This window comes from Cebidichthys violaceus, unplaced genomic scaffold (genome assembly GCF_023349555.1).
Source record: "Cebidichthys violaceus isolate CVI_PGR_0920_01 unplaced genomic scaffold, fCebVio1.0.p SCAF_5, whole genome shotgun sequence".
Lineage (NCBI taxonomy): Eukaryota > Metazoa > Chordata > Actinopteri > Perciformes > Stichaeidae > Cebidichthys > Cebidichthys violaceus.
The window spans coordinates 2,546,600-2,570,747 of record NW_027176705.1 but is presented as its reverse complement, the minus strand read 5'-3'; the positions used below and the strand labels follow the sequence as shown (position 1 = coordinate 2,570,747).

At 40.1% G+C, this 24,148-nt stretch overlaps 1 protein-coding gene across 9 annotated transcripts in view; it reads left to right on the top strand.

Annotated features, from left to right (window-relative positions):
* The window catches only part of celf6 (CUGBP Elav-like family member 6), a 132,092-nt gene extending 124,550 nt beyond the window's left edge, over positions 1–7,542 (top strand). For 8 of the 9 annotated variants that reach the window (XM_068730121.1, XM_068730118.1, XM_068730120.1 and 5 more), the window contains 2 exons: positions 954–1,103; positions 6,659–7,542. In XM_068730121.1, coding sequence (XP_068586222.1) covers positions 954–1,081 — 128 coding nt within the window. In that variant the 3' untranslated portion in view covers positions 1,082–1,103; positions 6,659–7,542. Of the gene's footprint in view, positions 1–953; positions 1,104–4,271; positions 4,341–6,658 lie in introns of all 9 variants that reach the window. The other variant, XR_011105043.1, reaches the window with a different exon arrangement.
* The last annotated feature ends 16,606 nt before the right edge of the window (positions 7,543–24,148 follow it).

The window sequence follows — 24,148 nt, the reverse complement described above, 5'->3', positions numbered from 1 at the left end:
AAAGCCAGGGATAGTGTGTGTGTGTGTGTGTGTGTGTGTGTGTGTGTGTGTGTGTTTGTGGGATTGGGAGGGGATCACTGCCAACTGACAGGCCCTTCCCTGCTCAGTTTGTTTAAAGGGTTTGTAAAAGCAGCAGCCTTATCTTACCCGCACTGACAAAAGCCTGCCCTCTCCCCCCAAATTAAATTGGACCCATAGCGGTGTGATCAAATCAGCTGGCAGGCGGAAAATTCGGGCCGTCAATCACAGAGGTGTCTGATAAGAGCAGGCAAGGAGTCCCGGTGTGGAAAGCTGTGGGCTCATTCCGCCTCGACACCCAGGTGATAACTCAGAGCAGCAGGCACCTCCGTCCTACACACCTTGCTCCTAGCATCTCGTCACGACCCCCATGCCCTTTACTCTTCACTCAGATACAGGCTCAGTCACACACGTACATGGAAACACACACGTGCAGCCCCTGTCACTCTTGCACAGCTCAAACACGTAGGTAACATTTACAGACTTTGCTCTGAAAATCCACACACAACATGAGACTCCTTTTTTTCTCTCTAATCTTTGAACACCTTTTCATGTATTTTTTTTGTTCTCTGTTCAAGTTAAACTCGCGCCTCCTAACAGCTCCTCTTCGTTTGATTTTTAATATCTGTGTTATTAGCCTTTGTGGTATTTTATGTAATCTTTTTAATTCAAAGATTTTCAATTAATCCCCGGAAAAGAGAAAACAAAGAGCTATTGTTGTGTCATTGTTGAGAGTTAAAAGGGTCTTCTTCTCCCCTCTTTTTTTCTTTCATCTCGTCTGTCTTTTCTCCCCGTCTCTCCCCCTCTCCCTTTCTCTTCTCTCTGTTTCTCTCTCATCTCTGCCCCATTCTTCTCCCCTCATGTGTTGTTCCTTTTTTCTATTTTCCCATTTGTTTCTGCCCCCATCTCTCTCCCATTCTGTGTTCTTGTCTCAGGCTTTGTGAGTTTTGATAACCCGTCCAGTGCTCAAGCCGCAATCCAGGCCATGAACGGCTTTCAGATAGGCATGAAGAGGCTGAAGGTGCAGCTAAAGCGGCCAAAGGATGCCAACCGACCTTACTGACTCGTCTGCTGTCCATACCCAGGTATAATAACACCCATGCCATAATATTATACATAATACACTATGCCATGCCGTGCCTGTTCTCAAACCAAACAACCTCACTTGGATAGTTTACATCTTGTTGCTGCCGTAGATGTGAATGTCTGAGAGTGCATTGGCTCAAATCTCAATTTAAATATTATGGAAAATAACAACAATTAACATAATAAAAATGTTAAATATTATTTGTGGGATTTAACTTATTTTTACTTTTAAAGAGTTACACTCAACCATTACGAAGTGAGAGTGAAACACAATCTTCAGGCATTTATATATTTTTGGGAATTGTTTACTAAGACTTTTGGCAACTTATTGTGGTGAGTGGACAAAGATGAAAATTAACTAAACCAACTCTCCATTTTTTTTTTTATTATTAAATAATTTTTTTACACATTAGCTGTGAAAGCGTCAGGGCACTAGTTTCTAGATTGCAGAGGCCCTCTTCACATAACCAGCCTGTTAAACGTTTTCACAGGTTGCCCTGAATTGTTTTTGTTTTTTTCTTGGAGTTGAAATCTAATTTGTGCTACAGGGCAAATTCATGAATCATCAATACCCAGCTGTGCATAATTACCAGTCTACTGTATTGAGAATCGAAGTTGTTGAGCGACAAATTCATAAAACCAAATAGCAGATTTATAGTACAACAACTTTCTACAAGACTACCGATGAGCATGACGAGTAAATTAATGTTGTAAACTGAACAAAAAGTTTGTGCTCACAGAAATAAATCAACAAAAAGATGCTTAATGGAAAAGCACTTACTCAGCCTACAAACTGCAGTGGCTTGTATAATGGTGGCACCAGCACCAACCCCACTAAGAACCATGTGGTTAGGAAAAGTGATGCTTCACCAACCTCTTCTCAACAGTCATAGTTCATACTCATAATCTGTCATTTACTGTTTGCCAATTCCAACAAATAGCAAAAACATAGCATAGGAATGTTGTGGTATTGTAATTTCAACTTGGTTATGCAACGAGTGCATGTCCTCATATCTAATTTTAATCACAGAACTGAATGCTTTGATAACTAAAATAAATAAATAGAAACACCCAATTTAATGCCAATTTAGATATCTATGTTGGAAATGTGTTGTGTGGCACTGAGGGAAGTGTTAATAGCAAACTATGCCAGTGTTTACATACACAGCAGAGCTAAATAATACTGAACAATGTTTAGTTAAAACATACTGTATTGAAATCACACTAATCCACTTTGGAATAGTTGGGAACTATGCCCACATATATCTGCTTTTTTAAACTTTTTTAATGACGGCTGCTTTTTATTAAGTTTGCACTCACAAAGTCGAGCAAAAGACCTCCTTGCAAATGTATGGCTACCTATGTGTGCTTATTGTATATCCAGGGCCAGATATCTTCAATATCTAACAGTTCATTGTTTGGGCCCTTAAAAACTCAGAGCTTTCATACAAAATAATAAAAAGAAAGGTTTACTTAAAGTGGCACCATCCTTCAATAAAGACTAATTTCACAGTGTCAGGCTTGATTCAAAGAATCATCACCCATCTGTTACAAAGTGCAGCTGCCAGTGACAAATAATATAGATGCATGCTCTCTTCGCACAATTGCCAAGACAACTTTTCATTAGAATAGCATACGCCTGGATTATATTCCTCCATAAATAAAAGCATGGTAATACCATTTGTTTGTTTTAGATTTGACTCTTTAAAAGCCAGACGATGGCATTAATGGAAGGTGGTATGCAATACAAATGATAGATGCTCCATTTATCTCTTGCCTGATAGCATTTGAATAGGGCCGTGTCCTGCAAATTGAAGAGAGGCTTTCAAAGCAGACACCCTCAAGAGGGGGGTGGGGGGTTGAGGGTTTTGATTTTGATTTACTATAGCGCATCAATGAGGGACAAATGGAAAATATCCTGCAACAACATTGAATGACAGGGCAGTCATTGAGATGTACTCAGAATGTCTCCAAGTACAGACATTTCCCGCAATAATATTCTGTCACTTTATCAGTGTGTGTGTGTGTGTGTGTGTGTGTGTGTGTGTGTGTGTGTGTGTGTGTGTGTATGTGTGTGTGTTAGTGCTTGTATGTGTTTTCATGTCCTCCTTCGTCTCTGGTCTGGTTCAATCTATCTCTTTGTTTTTCTTCTGTTACTACATCACTTCTGTTGTTGAGTTAAGGGAAACCAATAGACCAAAACCAAGAGCAATTTGATGAAAATATTAAAGAAAAAAACTACCACAGTGGGCTTCTGAGGCCAGCTCCTGGTTTATAGATTTACAAAAACCAAGAGGGATTTTATATTAAGAGGTTGGATTTGAAAAATGTGAGCAATCTACTTTAAATAACTCGTATAATTTGTTTTTATTATTTTCATGTATTGCCTTGTATTGTGAAAGAGTACATTGAGTTATTGAGCAAAAGACAAGTTCAAGTTCAACTGTTACCGTTTAATTTTCTAAATCCAACTGCGTTACAACGATGAAAAACTTTGATGAAACTTGAATGATGAATTTTTTTGTGTTCCTTAGGTAAAAAACTTCAAAAATGTAGATAACTCCAGAAGCCCCCTTTTTTTCTTCTAATACTGACGATTTCGCTTTGAAGTTGAATTAAAAACACGATCAGACAGCATTCTCTTCTGCTGGTCTCAGGAGCCCTGCTACTCTGAAATTGCGTTCTGTGTCTTAAAGATAAACTTAATGCAAAAAAGCTGAAGCACTCACTGTACGGCCACCCTCATAGCAAACAATGCAAGGCAAATCCAATTACTGTAGACAGGACAAGTTTCTGAAATATGCATTTCTGCCTTAAGGGTTATCTTTGTGAATATAAATACATCAATTCAACCTTTTAACCTGCAAATGTTTTCAGCCTGAGAATATTTCACCACCACATTGAGGCACAAGAAAAGGCTCCTTTTTTTGCTTTGTTGAGGATTATTTGTTCTCTTATTTCTGTTTTACTTGTCAACTTTTTTCTGCATTTTATTTATGGTAATAACCATAATAACTTCATTTGATTTGTTCGGCAGAATAAGTGAGAGTGTGGAATAAATATGGAAAGGGTGCTTTGAATTCTGACTCAAGGAAAAGAAAATCCCACTGTTTCTTTCCTTCTTTTGCACCCCCACCAACCTGGCAACCTGACATGGCCAATCACAGTGGGAGGTGGCCTTTCTCCGCTATAGCCACACCCCCTCACACCTGTCATGGGGCCAGGTTCCCACAGCTGTAAGTTGAACCCATGGTGTCATTTTCTTTTGGATGACGTCATGTGGTGGGACTGTGACTGCGTTGCATGACGTGGCGTTGATTGATATCTCTGAACTCTATCTCTTTATATTCTGCCCTACTTTTATATACTGTATATTGTATATTGGCAATTTGTGGAGTGCAGTAAAACGATGCCTCTCTTGGCTGGTACCTGTTGTACATAATGTAATGATGTGCTGACTGGTTGGTTGATTATTACTGGAAGTGGCCTTTGACCCTTTGTGCTATTGTACCGTGTGCCCTTGTGATATTTTACTTTCTCTTGTGGGGTTCATGTGTATGGATGTACTGTATTTTCTTTCTCATTTATTTATTTCTTCACATTCACATCAACAGCGTTTTTTCCTGCAAACTATCATTTCTTTTTTTATCAAAGTCTGAATCTTTGCAAAAAAAGGACCTTTTTCTCCCTCCGATCGACAGCTGTTTAGTTGAGAGATGGCCAAGATGACCCTATGTTTGTGTAGCCAATTAAATCTCCAACGATCACGCAGAGAGCACAGGCAAATGTTGACACTCCACTTCTCCGTGGATTCCATCTGCACAGGGAGTACTTCTGCAAGATTGTTTTGTTTGCCTAACATGAGAATCACTTCCCATTTATTTATTTATGAGGGTGCAAACCAATTACGCCGTGATAGCAGAGCTGCAGGCCGCGCTGCAGACCCACATGGTTAAACTATGTCCACCATACAGCCATACTGTACACATAGATGTATAAGCAGGGTGCAGAAATAGAACAAAATACAAATACCTGGGATAAGTATTTGCTGCTGCCTGTTGTTTTTTTAAGTAGGATAATGCCAGCAGATAAATTAGCTCTCTTGTTTTGTTGGCATGTATCTGAGATAATTATTACTCGCTCTGTAAGAAGAAAAGGCAGCAGACAGATTCACAGTGAAGGAGGTCCTTTCTTTGCAAGTGAGTTTGTTTCTATCCCTCCAGGCCAAACCCTGATAAGAGTTACTCGTTTTCATCGAACTCGTACTGCCCTATTCTTTCAGAAGCCCTGCAGGCGATTCTCTGCCTCCCGTACTCTATCCAATGAACTCAAGGGGTTGTCTAGTCAGGAAAGCTGGGAGGGATAAGGTCTTTCTGGCATCAACTATGCCTCTTAACTGTCAGGTGTCTTTTATGAAACCATCTAAGTAGGTGGCAGTATGGTGGGAGGGCATAATACTGGGATACAAAGCTTGTGAAAAAAAGAAAATGAAGTCTTTATTATCTGACAAAGTTGGAGGATGAAATACTTGTGATGTTTTGAAAGAAGCTGTTTACTTGGGGGAGGGGGGGTTATTTTAAAGCCACTGTGTGTTTTTCTGCTCTGTGCTAGTATATAACGCTAGTGGCTTAGAAAAGAGGGCATCCGTAATAGTGACTGTTCGTGAGTGCTTTATGCTGCTAATGGCTGGGCTTGCTTTGGCACACATAAGAAGAAAAAAAAAAAAACAGATCTATAATGAAATGGTAACAAGCTCATTTACAGGAATGGAAAGGTAGAACAAAGAGTGTCTGGGCACACGTGTTCCCGTCACAAAGTCAGTCCCTTTCATGTTCGCTCCCAGAGAGTGATTTGCTGTGATTTAGTAGCCTTTCTTCACCTACATCATAGCCCACAACATATTAGGGATGATAGGCTGTAAACTACATCTTTTAAATCCAAATCTCAGCTGCACAGACATATTTAGTGACAATGCAGCATTTCAAGTCAACACAAAGGCTGGGGAGGTTCTAGGTTGGCTTTTCATGGGATTCTAATTAGAGGCCATTTGTTCTTTTTTTTCATATTGGACAACCATCAGTTTTTCTGTCATAATCATAACACTATTTCAACACTTCACACTTCTCGTCTTGTTTTCTTTATGTTTCCTTCTTGTTCTTTTGGTTTGTTTGTAATGAATTAACAATAAGACGAATGACAGCAACATCTCAGACAACATTCAGCTGTATTTATTTTTATGAAGGGGGATGTAGTCCGTTTGAATCAGGCCTTTCGTGGATTAGTCCTGTCACAGTGTAGATATATGTTCCATATGGTTAAAACACAAATCTCCAGCCCCACCTCTAGCCCACTTATTTCTGGTTTTGATTGACACACTCCTCTTTTTTTTTCTCCTCCCCGTCTGTTTCTCATGCTGTTGGCTGTGCCTGTCAGTCTGTGTGATAACCAGGAGCCAGCAACCCTGAGCATGTTTGCCGCAGCCTCACTGAATCCACTCTCCTTATTCTCCCCCTCTCTTTCTCTCCCCTCCTCTCTCTCTCTCTCTCTGTCACAGGATGAAGGGCCACAACACCTTATTTCCACAAGTGCAGTAAAAGTACAAAGACTTCTTGCTCTGCTACATATCATGAAGGAAGGGTGGCCCCTTGATCCAGCTGGAAACCCGCTGAAAGATTGGGTGACTGAGAGAGGGATCCCAGAGTTTGTTTTTTTTCTTCTTTCTTCGCAAATGCCTTTTTTCCCTTTTTTGCTTCGGCGTCTGTGGAAGAAGATATTTTGCAGAGACCAACTTTTTGCTGCTGTTTTTTAGACATGATGGGAAAAAAAACCTTTATAGACTCATTATGCTCAAAGCATGCATACTGACACAAGATATAAATAAACACACATAAACACAGATAACAAAACAAAAACACACACATGTAAAGATGCTACACTTAAAAACGAAAAATGAAAAAAAAAAAAATACTTTGTACATGTATAAATACGTGCAAATGCCAACTCAAGTACTGACCCAAACACATTCATGTGCGTACAAACACATACACACAAACACACACACCAGCCTGCTGCCATTTTGGTTTTTGTGCCTACACAGGTGTTGTGCTCTGTGACAGGGCAAGCTCTGGATCAAAGAAGAAAATGAGAAACAGAAAAGAAGAAGAAGAGAAGAGAAGAGAAGCGAAGAGGAGAATCCAGGATAATTTACATGCATCATTCCTTAGGAAATAGGGACCAAAGGACTAAACGCTTTTTAAAAGAATATAAATATATAAATATATAAATATATATTTAAAAAAACTCATACCTTGTAGCTGCAAGTATTACAATTTACTCGTAGTAAAAAAAAGAAATCATTAAATCAATATCCAGTGGCCTACTGTAATTATGAATAAAAGAAAATGGAAATAATGTATTAAAAAAAGACATGGCATCGTAGTATAAGGGGTGATCTTTTGCTCTGGATGCTGATTTAGCACCCGGTTGTAGATTAGTAAAGTAGATTAGAAAAAAATGTAGATTTGCTAACTTTTGCTGTTGTTTAAAAAAAATAATACTTGAAGTCGTAATGAAAAGTGGGCAAAGGGGGTAAAGGGTGGGGGTGGGGTGGGTATTCATCTGCCCCTGTACGCAACGAGTCTCTTTTTCTTGGACGTTAAGGTGCCACTGGATATCTCGCTCATCATGATGTATAAGTCACCGCACTCTCTGACAGCTATGAACAGACTGTTCTGGAAGAAAAAAAATGAAGAAAAGACAGAACTTACTAATGTCTGTGCTGGACGGGGTGCAGACGTTTAAGGCTTCTCAGTAGCCTTTGTGTTCAAGCGACAATCCACTGTAAAGACCAAGCAAAATGGACATGGGGAGTCTTTTGTTTTTTTTTCTTGACCTTTTGTATTGCAACAAGGAGTGTGAATTATGAAGCCACAAATTGTTTGAAAGGGTGACGGTTCTACTAAGAGAGATGGACAAATGGATGGTCATGAGGGCAACAGAAAGGGAGGAGGAGTAAGGTGACAGCTACTGAAACTGCCAGCAGAATGAACTCAGCATACAAATAAAATGGCCCTTATGGCGTTGGAATTCTGTCAAAAACAAAGTATTCACGTTGTAAACAACCAGGACTTATATAAGTGACATGCCAAGGATATGTGTGTCCACTGGAGCAGCTGCAAAACCCCAGATTGAGAAAAATTGCCTCTTGTCTCTTGGGTAGATACAAACAAACACTTCTTTAAAGACAAACTCGATTTACTGTATTGATGGCAAAGGAGTGCAGGCTTTCAGAGCTTATCTAGCTCTGTCAAATATAATGTTAATTCCACTATTAACATGCCTGCTTTCTTCATATATTATACATAAAACATATGGAGTAAAAAAAAAAAAAAAAAGGCTCTGTTTAAACAGACTATCTAAATTAGATTTAACAGTCACCCTTAACCATCATTCAGCATGCTTGTAGCCTCTCTGACACTGACGCCAGACAGGACAGAGTAAAGCACTCCAATACTGTCATGTCTTGATTTAGAGTCCTGTAGCCTTTATTTTGACTGTTTTAGAGCTCTGGATGCAGGCTCTTCTCTAAAAGCAGATCAATATGTTTGGAATGAGCTTAGCGAGAGGAGCGATACTGTATCAGTCACTCTGAACACTTCCCAATTTTCTCTGTTGAACACCAGCTCCCATCCGTACACCAGCTCTTTGAGCACTGGCAGCTGGCGGTAAGAGGCATGGCTAGGAAAGAAGGAGAGAGGGAGGTAAAGGGAGGAAGTCAACACCCCAACACGGCATTGAGATCCTTTAAATTGATGCTTCTACAGTAGGATGATGGCCAATGACTTAATCCAGAAAAGTAAAAGCTGTAATCAAGCTTCTGGTGACAAACTCTATGTATCTGTGCGAGATGCTTTCAAAAAACAGGATTAAAAGGGTTCAAATATACTGGGGTCTGATAATTTAGGCTCCAGTCTACCCAGTTCCTGTTTTGAGACTTCCCTCCTTGCTGTTCCCTCCCTCTTTCTCTGGCTTTCTTTAGAGAGAAAAGCAGAGCAGACCTATATTTCAAATCACGGAAGGAGGGACTGATAAAATGTGCTGGCAGATTATTCACCGCACTACAATTTATTTATAACTTAAATAAGCAGAAGGTCTTGATTTGATATCAGCATGCCATGTACCCCCTCTCTCTCCCCTGTCCTAAGAGCAGCGATGCCTTTCCAAACCTCAGCCCAACTGTTCAGCAGCTCTCCCCTTGGAACGGCATTTTCAAACCTGGCTAATGTCTGTACTCACTAGCCTTCAATTATCGCCTGCACCGTATTAGACATGCTATTTCACCTTTCCCTCTAATCACACTGTAATCACCAGCCTCTATACATTAGCAGCAACCAAGTGAAAAATCACAGCGATAATCACTTGGACCAAATGACGGAAGAGATGGTCCCCTGAATGCACATGGATGACAGAAGGAAGATTAGAGAGAATTATGTTTGTGCCTACTCCCTGGCAAGGCTGCTGACAGCTGACCTGGCACCAATAATACTGTCGAATTTACCCGAAGAGGCGATAGAGGATGTGGGATAAAACCTTCCACATCATAGCGTGGTGTTAATATTACAAAGCAGGTTGACATTCCCAAAAATTCAAAGAGAAAGGCGGAAGATAAAAGGTATGAAACAGTTTTTCCTTTCGCACAAACGTTGCGACAGTAGTTGCTTAAAGTTAGGTCTAAACCAACAATTTTGCTGGAAATCCTAAATTCCGTAGAAGCAGGTGCATTGAGGCCTGTGTTATTGTGCTTCTTCTTTCAGCATGTAATTGAGTCTCAATTCTTGAGAAGCCACAATATCTTACAAAATAAAAGTACAATCCTTTCTTTCTCTTGCTTGTATCCCTGCTGGGACACCTGCAAAGCACAGTACTGTAGACTTAGAATATTTGTGAGGCACGGTAGTTCTTCAGATTCAATTCAGATTTAGTTGGCCATCAAAAATTAAATTTGTTTTAATTGCCTTCAAGTAAAAGTAGGGTAAAACCCTGTCCTCCTTCACAAACCCTTGATCAGATGTTAGTTAGAAATGCAGAAAGCTACATGAATTGTTTTGAAGTGAAGTAGGTCAAAACAAAGCCATGTTCTGCAAACCGCTTATGCTCATTATTCATGTGAAGCTGAACTAATCGATGGGAAATCTAATGTTCCATGAGCAATGAAATTTCCTGTGCTTGTCTCTGCCATCTTTAGAATACCTTCTGCAAGTGAGGCTCTGTCAGGCTGAACATGAACCTTGTCTTATATCAGACGCTGTACTAGTTCCCACTGCTAATGGCAGGTTGAGTCCCCAGTGAGCCAAAACCCAGCCTAGCCTGGATATCCTACTGTCTGCTTGGCTTACAGTGCAGTGTTCATGTAGCTTCTCTGCTATGCCAGGGCTAAATTAGGCAATGTGAAATCAGCACTTCAACACTTTTAACAAGGGTGCTGTTATTACTTTTACACCCCAGGGAGGTTGTTACTGAAGGGAAGTGCATTAAAAACAGAAATAGCTGTGAAACATGCTTCGGAGCTACCAAAACAAGAAAAGATGTTTTTTAGATCTTTCCATTCCCCAATTTATTGACACAAGTCTCTGCCTGCCCAGCTCACAGCCTCGGTCTTGTCTGGTTATAGCCCAGGCCATGTTTCACCTCTAGAGCCATGATAAATGTCTACCCAGCAGGCACTCAGCAAGCTGCTGCCAAAATGTTATTTTCGATTTTTTGTCCTCTAATTTACAAATGGAAAATGTAACTTGACATTTTAGCCGAAAATAATTAGCATGAATCTAATTAATTGTGAGAGTATAGTATTTAGCACGCCAGGCAAAACCTACAAAGCAAAGTCAAACATTATGTCCAAATCCCCTGAAGCATATGGATTATCTTCTCTGTGGCCATACAGCTACCTTTATTTATCATCTCCCAATCAGTGGTTTAGTGCACAAATATAACCAGTTCTCTTACAGTGAGTATGTAGACCACTTGCTTCTCTGCCACTGATGCATGTACTCACTCTGATCCCCTGAGAATGCACATAGTATACATATATCCTCAGTTGCCACTACACGACTGCTCATGAGATTGGTCTAAAGGAGCATGTATCCTTAGAGGGCCCCAGTCAATGGCAGAGGGCTGCTAGAGCATGTCTATGAGTCTCCAACCCCCTGGGTGCATAACACTCACCCTAAAATAGCAGTAATTGTCAAGGAAAGGAAGTGAAATGTAATTGACTGAAAGTGGAGAGATAATTAAAGGAACCTGTTGGACAGGAGGGAAGAAATTAATGTCTCTCATTTAATAGCTGCTTTGGGAGGGAGCTTTTCCGTCATCTCACTTTAGCATAGAGTGGGTTTTGCTGTGGAAATGGGATTTTGCATGGAAAAAGGTGGAGGTGGAAATGGGCACTGGGTGGTGGGGGTGCTGTGTGCTAAACTGAAACTCCACAAAATCACTCCCAATACTCAGGGCATCAGGCGCTATGATGTCATGATTAGTGGAGAGGTTCAGAGCCTTGCCTTACCCCTGATCCTGAGGGAGGTCGAGCAGAATCACTAATATGAGGTCAGTGCTGTAAGATCGCATCCCATCGCGGGGGCGTGCCGAGCCAGCAGAAGGGCTGATGAACCATCTAAATAGTGCTTCGGATTTATGGTATCACCACCCAATTCCAACAAGTAACAAACAAACAAACAAAAAATATGCCATCATCCACCCAACGACACACAGTGAATCTCTGGTGGTGTGCAATTATGTTCAACAACATGGCTGACAGTGATGAAGACAAAGACTTTTTTATTCCTTCATGTAAATAGCCTATAAAATGAAAAAAAAAAAAACAGTGAAAGGCTGTATAGCAGCTTGTTTTGAGAAGCCCCAACTCTGTGGGACAATGATGTCACTATAAAATGTATCCACAGCAGTGCAGGGATCTAGGAGAGTTTTAGTTCTTTTAAGCCCCTTAAGTTTGGGCTCTGAACATGCATCCTACAACCCTAAGCGTCGGACTAAGGCTTAGAGAGTATTTGACTTAGTGTCAAACTTAAGCCACAGCCCCGAAGTGATCCGTTAATTAAGATTCTGTGAACACCGATATGTCATGATTTTTGTGACAGAAGAAAGATCGCCTGTGCGGTAATTGGATTAGTCCAATTGGGGCTGATGAACAGATATGACAGTGACAGTAGAGTTCATCCATCTGCATGCTTACCGCTTGACAGTGCAACACAAAAAAAAGAAAAGAAAAGCCACCATGACACTTTTTAAAAGTCTTTCAAAGTGAAAGTTTTGGCTTTACAACATTTAAAGAAGTTAGTTTTGCAAAAAGAATCTCCACGTGACAGTTTGTTCAACATGTACATAAATCATTTTGGAATCAAACATTTAATACATATGGTGGAACCCACATGTACGTGGTTAGGCTGAGATCGGAGTAAGGGGAGGAACAAGAGGGCAATTATTGGAGAACCCAGCAGAACCCCCTGCCAGCTTGACCCAATCTGCCACAGCTCTCCTGACCACACAGCTGCGTTACTCCTGTACATACAATATAGCTTATTTTTCAATTCTGTTGAACCTTCTTTATAGGCCGTACGTTAGATCATGTTCAAACATTTAAAAAATTAAAAGAATAGTTAATATATTTCAGTGAAGCTAAGAGAGGGAACGTATGAAATAATTTATCCAAAACAGAAGATGAACTGATGTTATTTCTTATTTAGTGAAGCACTGCTGTTCAAAATGGGATTTTATACTCATGTTGGTAAATGATTCTTTATTATCTCTTTCCTTTTGGTATTATCTGCTGAAGCTGGGATAGACCCATTGTCATGAGGTTTATTCAGATATACTTTGATCATTTTTTTTTTGTTTACTGAAAGCTCTTAAATCAATACAAAATTGATCAATTAAAAACTGCACTGTAAAGGATGATTGATGGTACCGGTCATGTGGATTCAGAAAAATAACTCTATTGCACAACTGAGTTAACATGAATTAGCATTGCATGTTCAAAACGAATCTCATTTGAGGCCTTTTGTTGTTTTAAGGAAAAAAAAGGCATACAACAACAAAACAACATCAAACTTTGCAGTCAGATTGGTTTTGAGAACGATGCTGTCATATCTCATAGTTTTTAAGCCATGGATGGTTTCCTCTAATGTTTTTCTGCTTGTCTTTCTCTGTCACATTGTAACTGTGTTGTTTCTTTCATTTATTTTTTAGAAGGGTTGGTAATCATTGACATATCTCTGATTTGTATCTTCTCTGTTCTTACCTATGGGAAGCCTCCACAGTTTGTTATCTGATGTGACTCGATCCACTGAAGACTTTGTACCAACAGTAGACAGTGCCACATTGCTTTACTCCAGTCAGGTTGATTTGTTAATGTGAGGAGGGAATTCTGCCTTAAACCCAGCCTGTTCTCTCTGACAGTACTACCTGTGAGCAGTGGTCATATACACTCTTTTCTGGGGATGCCAAATGTTCTATCTTCAAAAGTAAACAAACAATCTGTTGTCAAGACAAACACTTTGCCAGAGTCAGTTTTGCCTCAAGCCCATTCTGACACAAATAAGGACGTGGTCATCCACCTCCATTTCCATTGGTTACAAGGACCAAAATGTAAACAAACTCAGATAACTGAGCAGTTTGCTCCAATCAAGCATTCAATGAGAGCCTTTAAAGAATCCACATTTAGTCATAGGTGATTTTGCACCATGGATCTTTGTATCATGAATCATTACATTCCCAGCTTCACTATCTAAATTCATCCTGTTCATTTGTTCCCATGCAAAATGAATTAATCATGATATAGTTGGGTATTTATATTCACAATGAATGGAATAATCATTTATTTTATTATTTGACTTGAACAAACTGTTTTCTTTTTGTGTTAAACAGAGATGTAATTTGAAATAGTGTTGGCGCGGATCCGTTTCCCTGATTCGGGGTGATATCTCCCATAGTGCTCCTGAACTCTGTAGTTCTCTAGTTCATTATATTCTGCTTAGACTAAAATAAAGCACAGTCCTGTAGAAGATTGAGCCTGTTTTGTCCTTCCTTTTTATCTATTCACATTGCTTGATTAAATAATTCCTGAAGGTTTGGATCTATCATGGCGTGCATGCATCACCCCGTTGGCAAAGATGTAAAGTGTGCAGTGTCTTCTTGTCACTTGGATTGTGGAGAGAATGCATTTAGGACATGCCATTGTATTAATTGAGCTAACACCGCTAACCATATCCGAATACCAAATTAGATGAGACGGTTAGTAGAAAATCGTTTAAAAAGGGCGAATAATGCATAATAAATGGAAGGGAGATTGGAAGAGGGAGGGAAATAAATTGTGAATTGATTAAAGGGAAATGGATATTCAGCTCTTGTCTCGTGGAGGTGTTACAGTGGAAACAAAATCAGGTGCAATGTGTGCTGCTGGTTATCGCCTGTGAATAAGAAACAGGAGGTCAATCGATTAATCAGAGGTTTTCCTCATGCTGCTTTTTATTGACAGAGACGTTAAGATAAGAAGGGTCAGGTCACATTGAAGCCTATGGTCAGTGTCCTTTTTATGACCCAGAGTCTCCTCATCGCTCATTAACCCTCTGAGTCAGTCAGCAGTCACCAGACGCCTCAAAACCAATTACAGAGGAATGAAAAGTCCTTACGATATTGTGTCTCACAACTAACCCAAACCCGCTGTGCACAATGGGTGAAATAATTTAACTTGTTTCTTTGCAAATCAACATGGTTCAACAATTTCCAGCATTCGCAACTGTCCATCACAACAGAGGGAAAACATCAAACTCCCTGACAGTAATTGTTCCCAGAGCAGAGTATGACACCCCAGGGAACATCAATGACCAAACCATCCCCAGACACCAAACATCATTTCTTGTTTATGGGCCTCTCTGGTGCGTCCGTGTAGTAGCATTGGTGTGGAAACAGATTTATGGTGGCTAAATTTGCTGGCGATAAAAAGGCAAAGAGTGGCCAGTTGGGGCCCTAACTCTTGGCTATTCACATGTTGACTCCCGTGCCGAGTCCCCGGGGACCTTTTCTCATTGTGCGGCAGACACTCCATGATTCCACATGACAAACTGGATTGTTCCTCGAGTGAGTCCTGCTGAATTATTTTGGTCCTTTCGATTGCATCTCCTACCCCTGAGATTTTCCCCTACTGTTGCCTTTGAGCCATAAGCCTCGACAGCCACCGTTGTCGATACTCAATCTGTTCTGTAACCCCTAAAGCTAATGAAATGTGCTAACAGGGGTTTGTTTGTTTCTCTCCAGGAGGGGGGCCAAGGGAAAGAAAATGGAACAACAAGACTCTTTTGACAGTTCCATTTTTTCTAATGTTTTGGAGTGAGGGATAATCATGAAGTATGGATTGGATAGGGGAAAGTTATTACATTTTGTTGTCTTTATCCTTGTTTGAGTTGTAAAAAAAAGGTCAGATTGTTCCAAACATGATTCTTTGCAGTTCCCGGATTTATCCTCAATTCTGACTCCCCTACTCGAGAGGAAGGAAAAATCGTTTTTCTCACTTCTCTCAACATTGTATCCCTGTAAATCTTTGGTGTAAATTTGACAAACACATAACCTCCTGTCTGGCTGGAGTGTTTCTTGTGTGTATTTACTTTATTGGTGATGGTGATTGGGATGGGGTGGTCTTATGAAGCTCAAATATTACAGCTGACAACACAGACACACATGAGAAGATGTGTTTAAAAGATCTATCTCAGTCTTTGTAGTGTCCTCAAGCAAGCGTCTTCAAGATCATGTAGTGTTTTGAATTTTTTTAAGTCTGCTTTACACAGGTAACCAAAAGTATTTCCCATCAGTGACAACGAAACTGCAAATATTACTGCTTATGTGTTACATGTTAATACATTGAATTTGGCAGCTTAAGATAAAAACATGATTGCTGTGAATGTGCATCATTGTCATTACATGACAATATTCACGATTAAATATATAAATGTAATGGTATTGTGTGTGTGTGTGTGTGTGTGTGTGTGTGTGTGTGTGTGTGTGTGTGTATGCACTCTTATCACTTCAATGCACTTTTAAATTCATGCCATGTACCTCATTATATCAAGGAATGGTGTGTTTGTAGGTAAATGTAAATAATGGCCTTTCAACTTCTTAACTATGTCCTACAGAAATATTTACCATATTGACTTATCACTTGTCACGTACCATGCATTTAGCATTTGACTTTTATCGTCCATTAATCTATCAGTGCACCCATTAGGGACACTCAAGCATTGGGGAGCCTCTGAACACTCCAATGGGCCTATTAGCATGTTCTTTAATGGGAAACATGTTGCAAACACGAAGCACAAGCTACCGCACTCAGACAACTGAATGTGCTGTCAACACTGTCTTTAAATTTGCATAGAAAAGTAGTTTTGCCTCCTCTCTGACACTTCTATTTTTTAAATTATCATTATAAAAAAAAGGTCCCTGAAGGAGGCTCTGACTGGCTATGACAAAGGGTGGCACATTTCAATCCCATCCATCTTAACATTCAGATTCCGAAATAACAAAAGATTATAACTAAATGAAAGTGTGAAGAAGACCTGGGTAAGCAAAGCTACACAATCCCTTTGATCCTATTATGTATTACAAAAGCTTAATCAATATCTAATCAAGGGGAATACAGCATGCCATGTCTTACAGAGCTCTTTGCTGTCAGAGGTGAGGTTGCCATGGTGACTGGACAGGTGTGGAGAGCTGAGGCTGCAGTGGTATTGATGGAAATTAAGAAGCATTGATGAGCGTTGAAGATGCTGGGATTGAAAAGGGAGATAATTAAAGAGAGGGATGCAGTGGGAGGTGCGGGGGAAGGAGAGACAAAAGAGATTTAGGTTGGAGATACAGGAGGTGATGCAGACAGGTATAATTTGGACGTGCAGCCCTCTCTTTGTTTTCCACAGGAAGTGCATTTGCTAAGATCAACAGAAAAAAAAACTATTAGAGAAGAAAATAAGACACATTTAAGCTGCGTGTGAAATTAAAGTTTCATACTTCTTCCAAGGCTTTGTAATTACAAGGATTTCTTTCATACTTTAACAACTGTAACTCAATTTATTTCTCAAAAGAAGCCTGACAGAAAACAGACCGCAACAATTATATTTGCAGAGAAATACCAACAGATACATACCTGTAAAACACATGTACATTTCTCAAATGCAAAACATAACAAAGCTTTAAAAAAAGCACAGACATGTCTCTTTTTTATTCTGCTTTGAAATGCCTCTTAATTCAAAAATCCTTTTAGTTCTTGATGAAGCCAATTTAGAGGAAAATATAAAATCTAGGATATGGTTGACCACAATCACTAGTGTACAAGTAATCTCATTCCAAACAACAATCAGAAACTCAACTTAATGTAGTGGGCCCTATTCCTTTCAAAACCACTGGCCTTTCCAATGAGTATATTCCACAAGGTTAATTTAAGTAACTACATTCCATAGATACTAAATGTAATGAGAACACATTGAGGGCATGCACCCCTCCATTTTTATACCTTAATTCCTTTCTGTCTCATTTCGAGGTAATTCACAGGGTGGTAAAACTGTACCAAGGGAAGATAACGTGAGTGAGAATGAGCGTGTTTAAAAAAATAAATAAAAGGCACCAAAACATCTGAGTCATAGACGACCCTGGCAAACTAAAGATGATGTCACTGCGGTGCACAGACTGTGCTACAGAGGGAAACTTGTCGAGCGGCGCATCCGCACGGTGCTGTTCAACCGCGTGACTCATCCGAGCGGCAGGACTCCAGCGAGTTCTGTCCATTCTGGCCCTCAGCCCTGCCCGGTCCCACAGAGAGCTGTCTGCCGACACCTGATTAACACTTGAGATAATAGGTCATTAAAGTCCCACTTCAATCAATGAGTCCAATCGAGTAATCAAGGCAGAGATTGAATGAACCCAAACCAGCGTGGAGCCCTGTGGGAGCGAAGAGCCTTTAATCGGTACTGGGGAGAGTGTTGCTTTCATCTGTAGATGTACGCAGAATAAAACTGTTGTGGTTGAAGCCACAGAACTCCAATTTTGGGGATTATTTTTCTTCACTAGTGTGGGGATTTAGGATTGTATGACCCTTACGACATTAAAATCAAGTGCATCAATTTCATAAACCAAGAGAATCTTCATCCTTCATAAAACACTTGTTTTTCACCGGTCAGAGTTAGTACAGAAACCTAATCATCTCCTCGATTTGTATGACCTCCACACACAATGCGCAGTCCAAAGCTCTGCGACACACACTTTCCACTCTCCTCTTCAACTCCCCCTTGTTTAGCTGATGTATTAGCTCTGGCCTTTGTTTAAATCTCTCTTGGTATTTGGTGGGTCAATGTTGTTTAACCTGCCACCTTTCAGCTGGGAAATTTCATCCATTCTCATAAATCACACTGAAGTGTCATTACTTTCTGATTACTGTCTTAATCACACAAATATACAATTATCGCTGCTCATAAGCGTCCAAATTACCACACATGGATAGTTACTAATTTCTGAAATACGATACACACGCACATATGTTTTATTGGACTATCATATCATATGTTCCACCACAGTTTGTAATATTTATGAACAAGGATAGACACAATCCTGCCACCTAGGACATTGTGCGGGTGTGCGTGAGCTCGCACGTGTGCACGGGCACTTGAGTGAGTAGCCGAGCCGGCTGGCAGCTGAGCTGAGCAGAAGTGAAAGCATGAGGCCCAGTGACAGAGAGAACAGAGGGATCAAGCATTATCATCAAAAACGACTTCAGTGCTCCCTACTGCGGCCTCACAGCTTCCTCCAGTCAAGCTGTCCGTTTGTTTGTTCGTTTGTTGTGTCAGTGTGGATGGTCCGTCTTTTTGAATCAATGCACTTTGCAGCCTCTATTACTCCATGGGGGACGGAGACACGAGCAGAGGACAAAAAAAAAGTTGGGATAACAACCGGAAGGTGAGGACACCACCTACTTTTTATCTTTTTAAATCCGTATTGAGATTGTTGATCCTGATTCACATATTATATCTTAATGTAGGAGAAATCCATCATGCCAGAATCACATTAAGAAGTTCCACATCTAACTGCTGCTTTGCTGTTACGTTACTTTGCGAGGACTAGAGGCATCCAGACATGTGTTTCACCAGTAATTCAACTGCAGTTTTCTCCTGTAGGAACTGGCACACATGATGCCAGTGTGGTTCATAAAAAGACATCGCACTGCAGGGGAGTGTGCCTAATTCTGCTCTGAGAGTAGCTCTCGTAAAGAGACATTGTGGCTAGCCTACTAATAGAGCTGTGAGGGGAGAATGATGCAACTTGGAGGCAATGCTTTAATTTGCCCTTGGTTTCGCACACGCATCTAGGAACAGCCACTCTGTTCCAAATCTGATTGGCCCATTTACCTTTAGACACGAGCCAACCACTAGCCTCCAAAGGATGAGGTAGCTGGATTTAGAAAGTGTTCAATTTTGTTTTTTTCTGTGTTCTTTTTTCGGGGCCTGGCTAGGTCAAATGTGGTAGATGCAATCTCTGCGGTTGTAGGTGTAATGCTGGAGTTTTCTCCCCTTTACATTCCTTCGAGCTCTTTGCCTTCCACATTACTTTTGAATGTTTAAGTTCATTCTTATCAAAAGATGTTTGCCGTTCAGTCCACTGAGTCCACAATGCTATTTGTATCTTAGCAACCTGTGCAGCAACAGAGGAAGATCAGAGAAGCTACTTATTAACCTGTTGCTATGACTACGGCGGTAGGCAATAACTCAGAAGATGCTTTAACTCTTTCTCTCTAAACTGCCAAGCCCGATCAACAGACAGACGGATAATGTTCAGAACATTTGGTGGAGGGAAGAATCAAAGCCTTCATAGTTCCTTTCTGCGTCTATCTGATATCATTTCTTTTTTCTCCAACTGTATTCAACCGTGTGTGTGTGTGTGTGTGTGTGTGTGTGTGTGTGTGTGTGTGTGTGTGTGTGTGTGTGTGTGTGTGTGTGTGTGTGTGTGTGTGTGTGTGTGCGCGCGTGTGCGTGTGTGTGTGTGTATTTGTGTGGTACATCCCCAGCAGAATATGTTTGCTCTATAAACCAAATAAAGCCATAACCTGTGCACCATCTGAGTGAAAACAGAAGCAAAGAACAAAGACATTTCTCCTTTTGTTTCCATTCTCCAAGTGTTGAGAATACTTTATTGCATATGCATAGATGTAGCACATTTGATACAGAGTCTCGCACAAGCACACAATCATTTCTGAGGAACCCGCGTGACAGCGTGCAGATGTTTCCATTTTTTTCTGTATATCTCCAAACGGGGACACTGAGCGGTGACAAATGCTTTCCGCACGCAGGTTGAAGCATGAGTGTGAACTGATTTGAATTGATGTTATTCCAGCAGAAATCAATGCATTTTTTTAACAGCTGCAATTATGCCCCTCACGTCAATTCATCAAGAGATTTGCATGAGGTAATTGTTGGCGCCACGTCTACTGATGCATTTTTATTACGTTTCAATTAGGAATTGAATCCAATTAGGGAAGTCATTCCAATCAACCAACAGGGGTCTCTCCTCAGAGTAAAGCCTACAGTATGAAGAGGCTGCTGAGCTGAAGGACAGATACTGAGCAGAGGTCCATCGTTAATCCAAAGCCATTTTCATTACCTCTCACAATGCCTCTTAACACAGTAATACATTTTAAAAAAATAGGCAGTTTACCAAAAAAGTAGTAAAGCATGCTCTAGTCACCCTTGCACTTTTATATTTGACAAACTAATAAGTACTTAATTAATGTAACCTTTTTCTATTTCTTCCATTTTGTTTGGGTACAATTAGATCATCAAAGCAATCACACTGGGCAGCTAACAATTGAGATTAGAAATTCATTAAATGTCATGAATAATAACAAATTGTAGAACATTTTGTGTACGTTTTTCTCACAAGCCTAATGAAGTAAAACAGAGACTTGAATTTGCAGATAAGTTATTCAACCAACTCTGACAAAATTAGGTGTTTGTGAACTGCAAATGTAATAGTACATTTTTTTTTATACTTCAACCGCTGTCAGTAAGTGACTGATGTCGGTGGTTTTTCAACTGAATGAAAAGAGTTGCTCAAGATCATCTATAAACCCTCTCAGTTGCATTCTCAAAGGAGATCAAAAGCCAAACCTCTAACTAACCCTGATATTTGCTCCCTCACCGGATGACACAATATCAGTGAAATACACTCACAATAACCCAACCTAAAAGGAAAATTCACAGGGGGGTTACACACTGTTTATTTGCTTGTGAGAATTATCTTCCTCATAACATTGTCAGAAGCGATGGGCACAGCGGAGCTGCACCAAGCAAGCTCAGAGCTTTGCTTTTGAGGTCGACTTCTCATTCTATGACACCATGTTAATATACTTTTTTTTTTCTTCTTTATAAAACTGCTGAAAACTTTACTGAGGTAGACAGACGACAAGGGCGATGGTGTTTGGGCTTGCAGAAGCGCTGTGCCTTTGATCTCGGGGCAGAGTCGAGTGTGCCGAGTGGTGGTCTGCACGGGTCTACTGCCCCCTGGGGGACACGCCGGGGATAATCGGTGCTGGGAGCGGCAGATGGCTCCGGAGGCTTCAGCAGGAAAGAACACTCTTTCTATCTACCAACAAGAAAACTCGTGAGGAGTAAGCACTCCCATGGGTTTCTATCATCACCATACTAATCGGATCATCCTTGGAAAAAAAAATGACAGCTTGTGTAACTCAGGTGGTTATATGGCCATGAGCACTAATAAACAGAGAGCTGTTACCATCTCTGTGAGCAATATCTGTGTGAAAAATGTAAAAACGTCCAAAAGATCACACACGTCCAGCACACATCAACAAACAGTTGTTAAAGTAGGCAGAATGCATTTTATCTGATAGTACTCACCCCTGCACTTAGAATTGAAGTCCCTGGCCTCTGGTTCCCGCCTCAGACAACCAGAACCAACAGAACCAACAGATTAAAATGTTCTTTCATATCCTCTGTCATTTCACTGCTCAACTCCGTAAAGTAAGGGAAGAGTCATATCTCCAACAGCACATCTCCGTTTCTTCCTACTTTTCACTAACATTGTAACTTTTGTACTTCATGTGTTCACCTTGTAGCCTACTCCTGTATTTGTATGTGTTTTTATTATGTGTCGTTTTTTTATCTTGTGTGTCTTGCCTTGTGTTGTTTTTATTACTACTGCAGCAAAACCAATTGCCTCTTGGGGACAAATAACAGTCTACAACTTGAGCACATCCAAAAAGTACATACTTTTAAGACTCTCAGCGTCGTCATTACGGTTTCAAAACATCAAAACATATGTTTAGAATTATTGTTATCCCTATAATAAAAAAACATGGTGAAGATAATGCTATTTTTTCTCATTTATGTCCAACAGGTGACACCTACAACTTGCTGCCATGTTGGCCATACTCAAAGTTCCCTTCTTCTTTTGATTTTGGTCTACTTCCTCCCCCACTCCCCAGGAAAAGAAATCCAATACACAATAGATTCAGTGATTGAAGTCATCAGTGCACCTTTTTTTATATCTTTCTTTTTTTAATATAATAGCAGGCTTTTCAAGGAGTCAAAGGAGATTCCCAATCTCCCTCTCTTTTCCACCGTCACTCTGTCTTTCATACGCAGCACAAACGCACACAAATAAACACACACATACAGATGCACACAAACACACACCGAAACCCGAGACACTAAAATGTAGCTGTGGCAAATAGGGGAGTGCAGATTGCCCACTTAGACTGTTACATTATCCTTTTTGTGTTTACTTTTCATTCTCTGCTCTCATTTTCAGCCCTTCGTCTTTGTGCCTCTGCTCACACAGCCTCCGTCAGGTGTGTGTGCGTCCATTTTCTATCCTCATTGTCCTGTCTCCTGTCATCCTTTCACCCGTCCCTCATCTCTCTGCCATCATCAAGGACCCGGTGGCCTCCTACGTAGCACCAGTGGAGAGAAGGGTCTGTATCTCAGCAACGCACCTAGCAACCGCTCCTCGTAACTATGGATTATAACCTGTTGCCAAGGGAGACAGAGATGGAGGATTGATTTTTTTTTTTTTTTTTTAGGGATGAAATTCAAAGTGAATTAGATGCATGAATAAACAATGCATCAAGACAGGGAACACTAACATTTATAAATGGTGACTTCATTCATTTACTCTTTTATCTGTGAGCTCTATTTTGTTATAGATTAGCAAAGATTATCTGACAGATTAACACATAAACCTGTTTTATGATTTAAAGCGTCCTATGGGATACTCTGAGGATAAACGGGTATGGACTACAACCCGTTAATATTATTAATCTGATATTTATCCTTTTTTGGAAATATAAAAATGTAATCAAAAAGAGCTTTGCTGGGCATAAACTAATTTAATCGTCAAATCATGACTAATTTGTTCGCTTTATCTTAACAAAATAAGCACTAGATATGTTTAAAGGAAATGGATTCATGTACTCTCAAAATAATGTGACTTCAATTCATAAATTAACATTCAGATATTTTCATGATGATAGACAAGACCACTTCTTTGGATTTAGATTCATCTGTGAATTGAGGTGCAATATTGAGTAAAATATTGCATTACTTAGAAGAGCATCTATTATTTATATCTTTATTTCTGCCCTTTGCTGTTAATTTACAATATACATAATTTGGTAATCATCATAACCAAAATGAAAAAAAAAGAACTGTAGGAGGATTTAAGGTTCAGATTGTATCCCTAAACATTGTGTTAAATTATTTTCTTTTAAATAAACACTAAATGCTTTTCAAATTGGCATGTAAGCTGGCACACTACTAAAAAAGGAAAACTGAGCACTAATAAGAAAAGGGGACATGCATACACACTTAAAAACACACCGACAGTCAATTCTCTCTCTTCATTTTGGTGCTTCTCACCCATTCTCTCTATCGCACACACTCTCTGATGAGTGCTTTTACATGGCCACACAAACTTGTCATTAAACTAA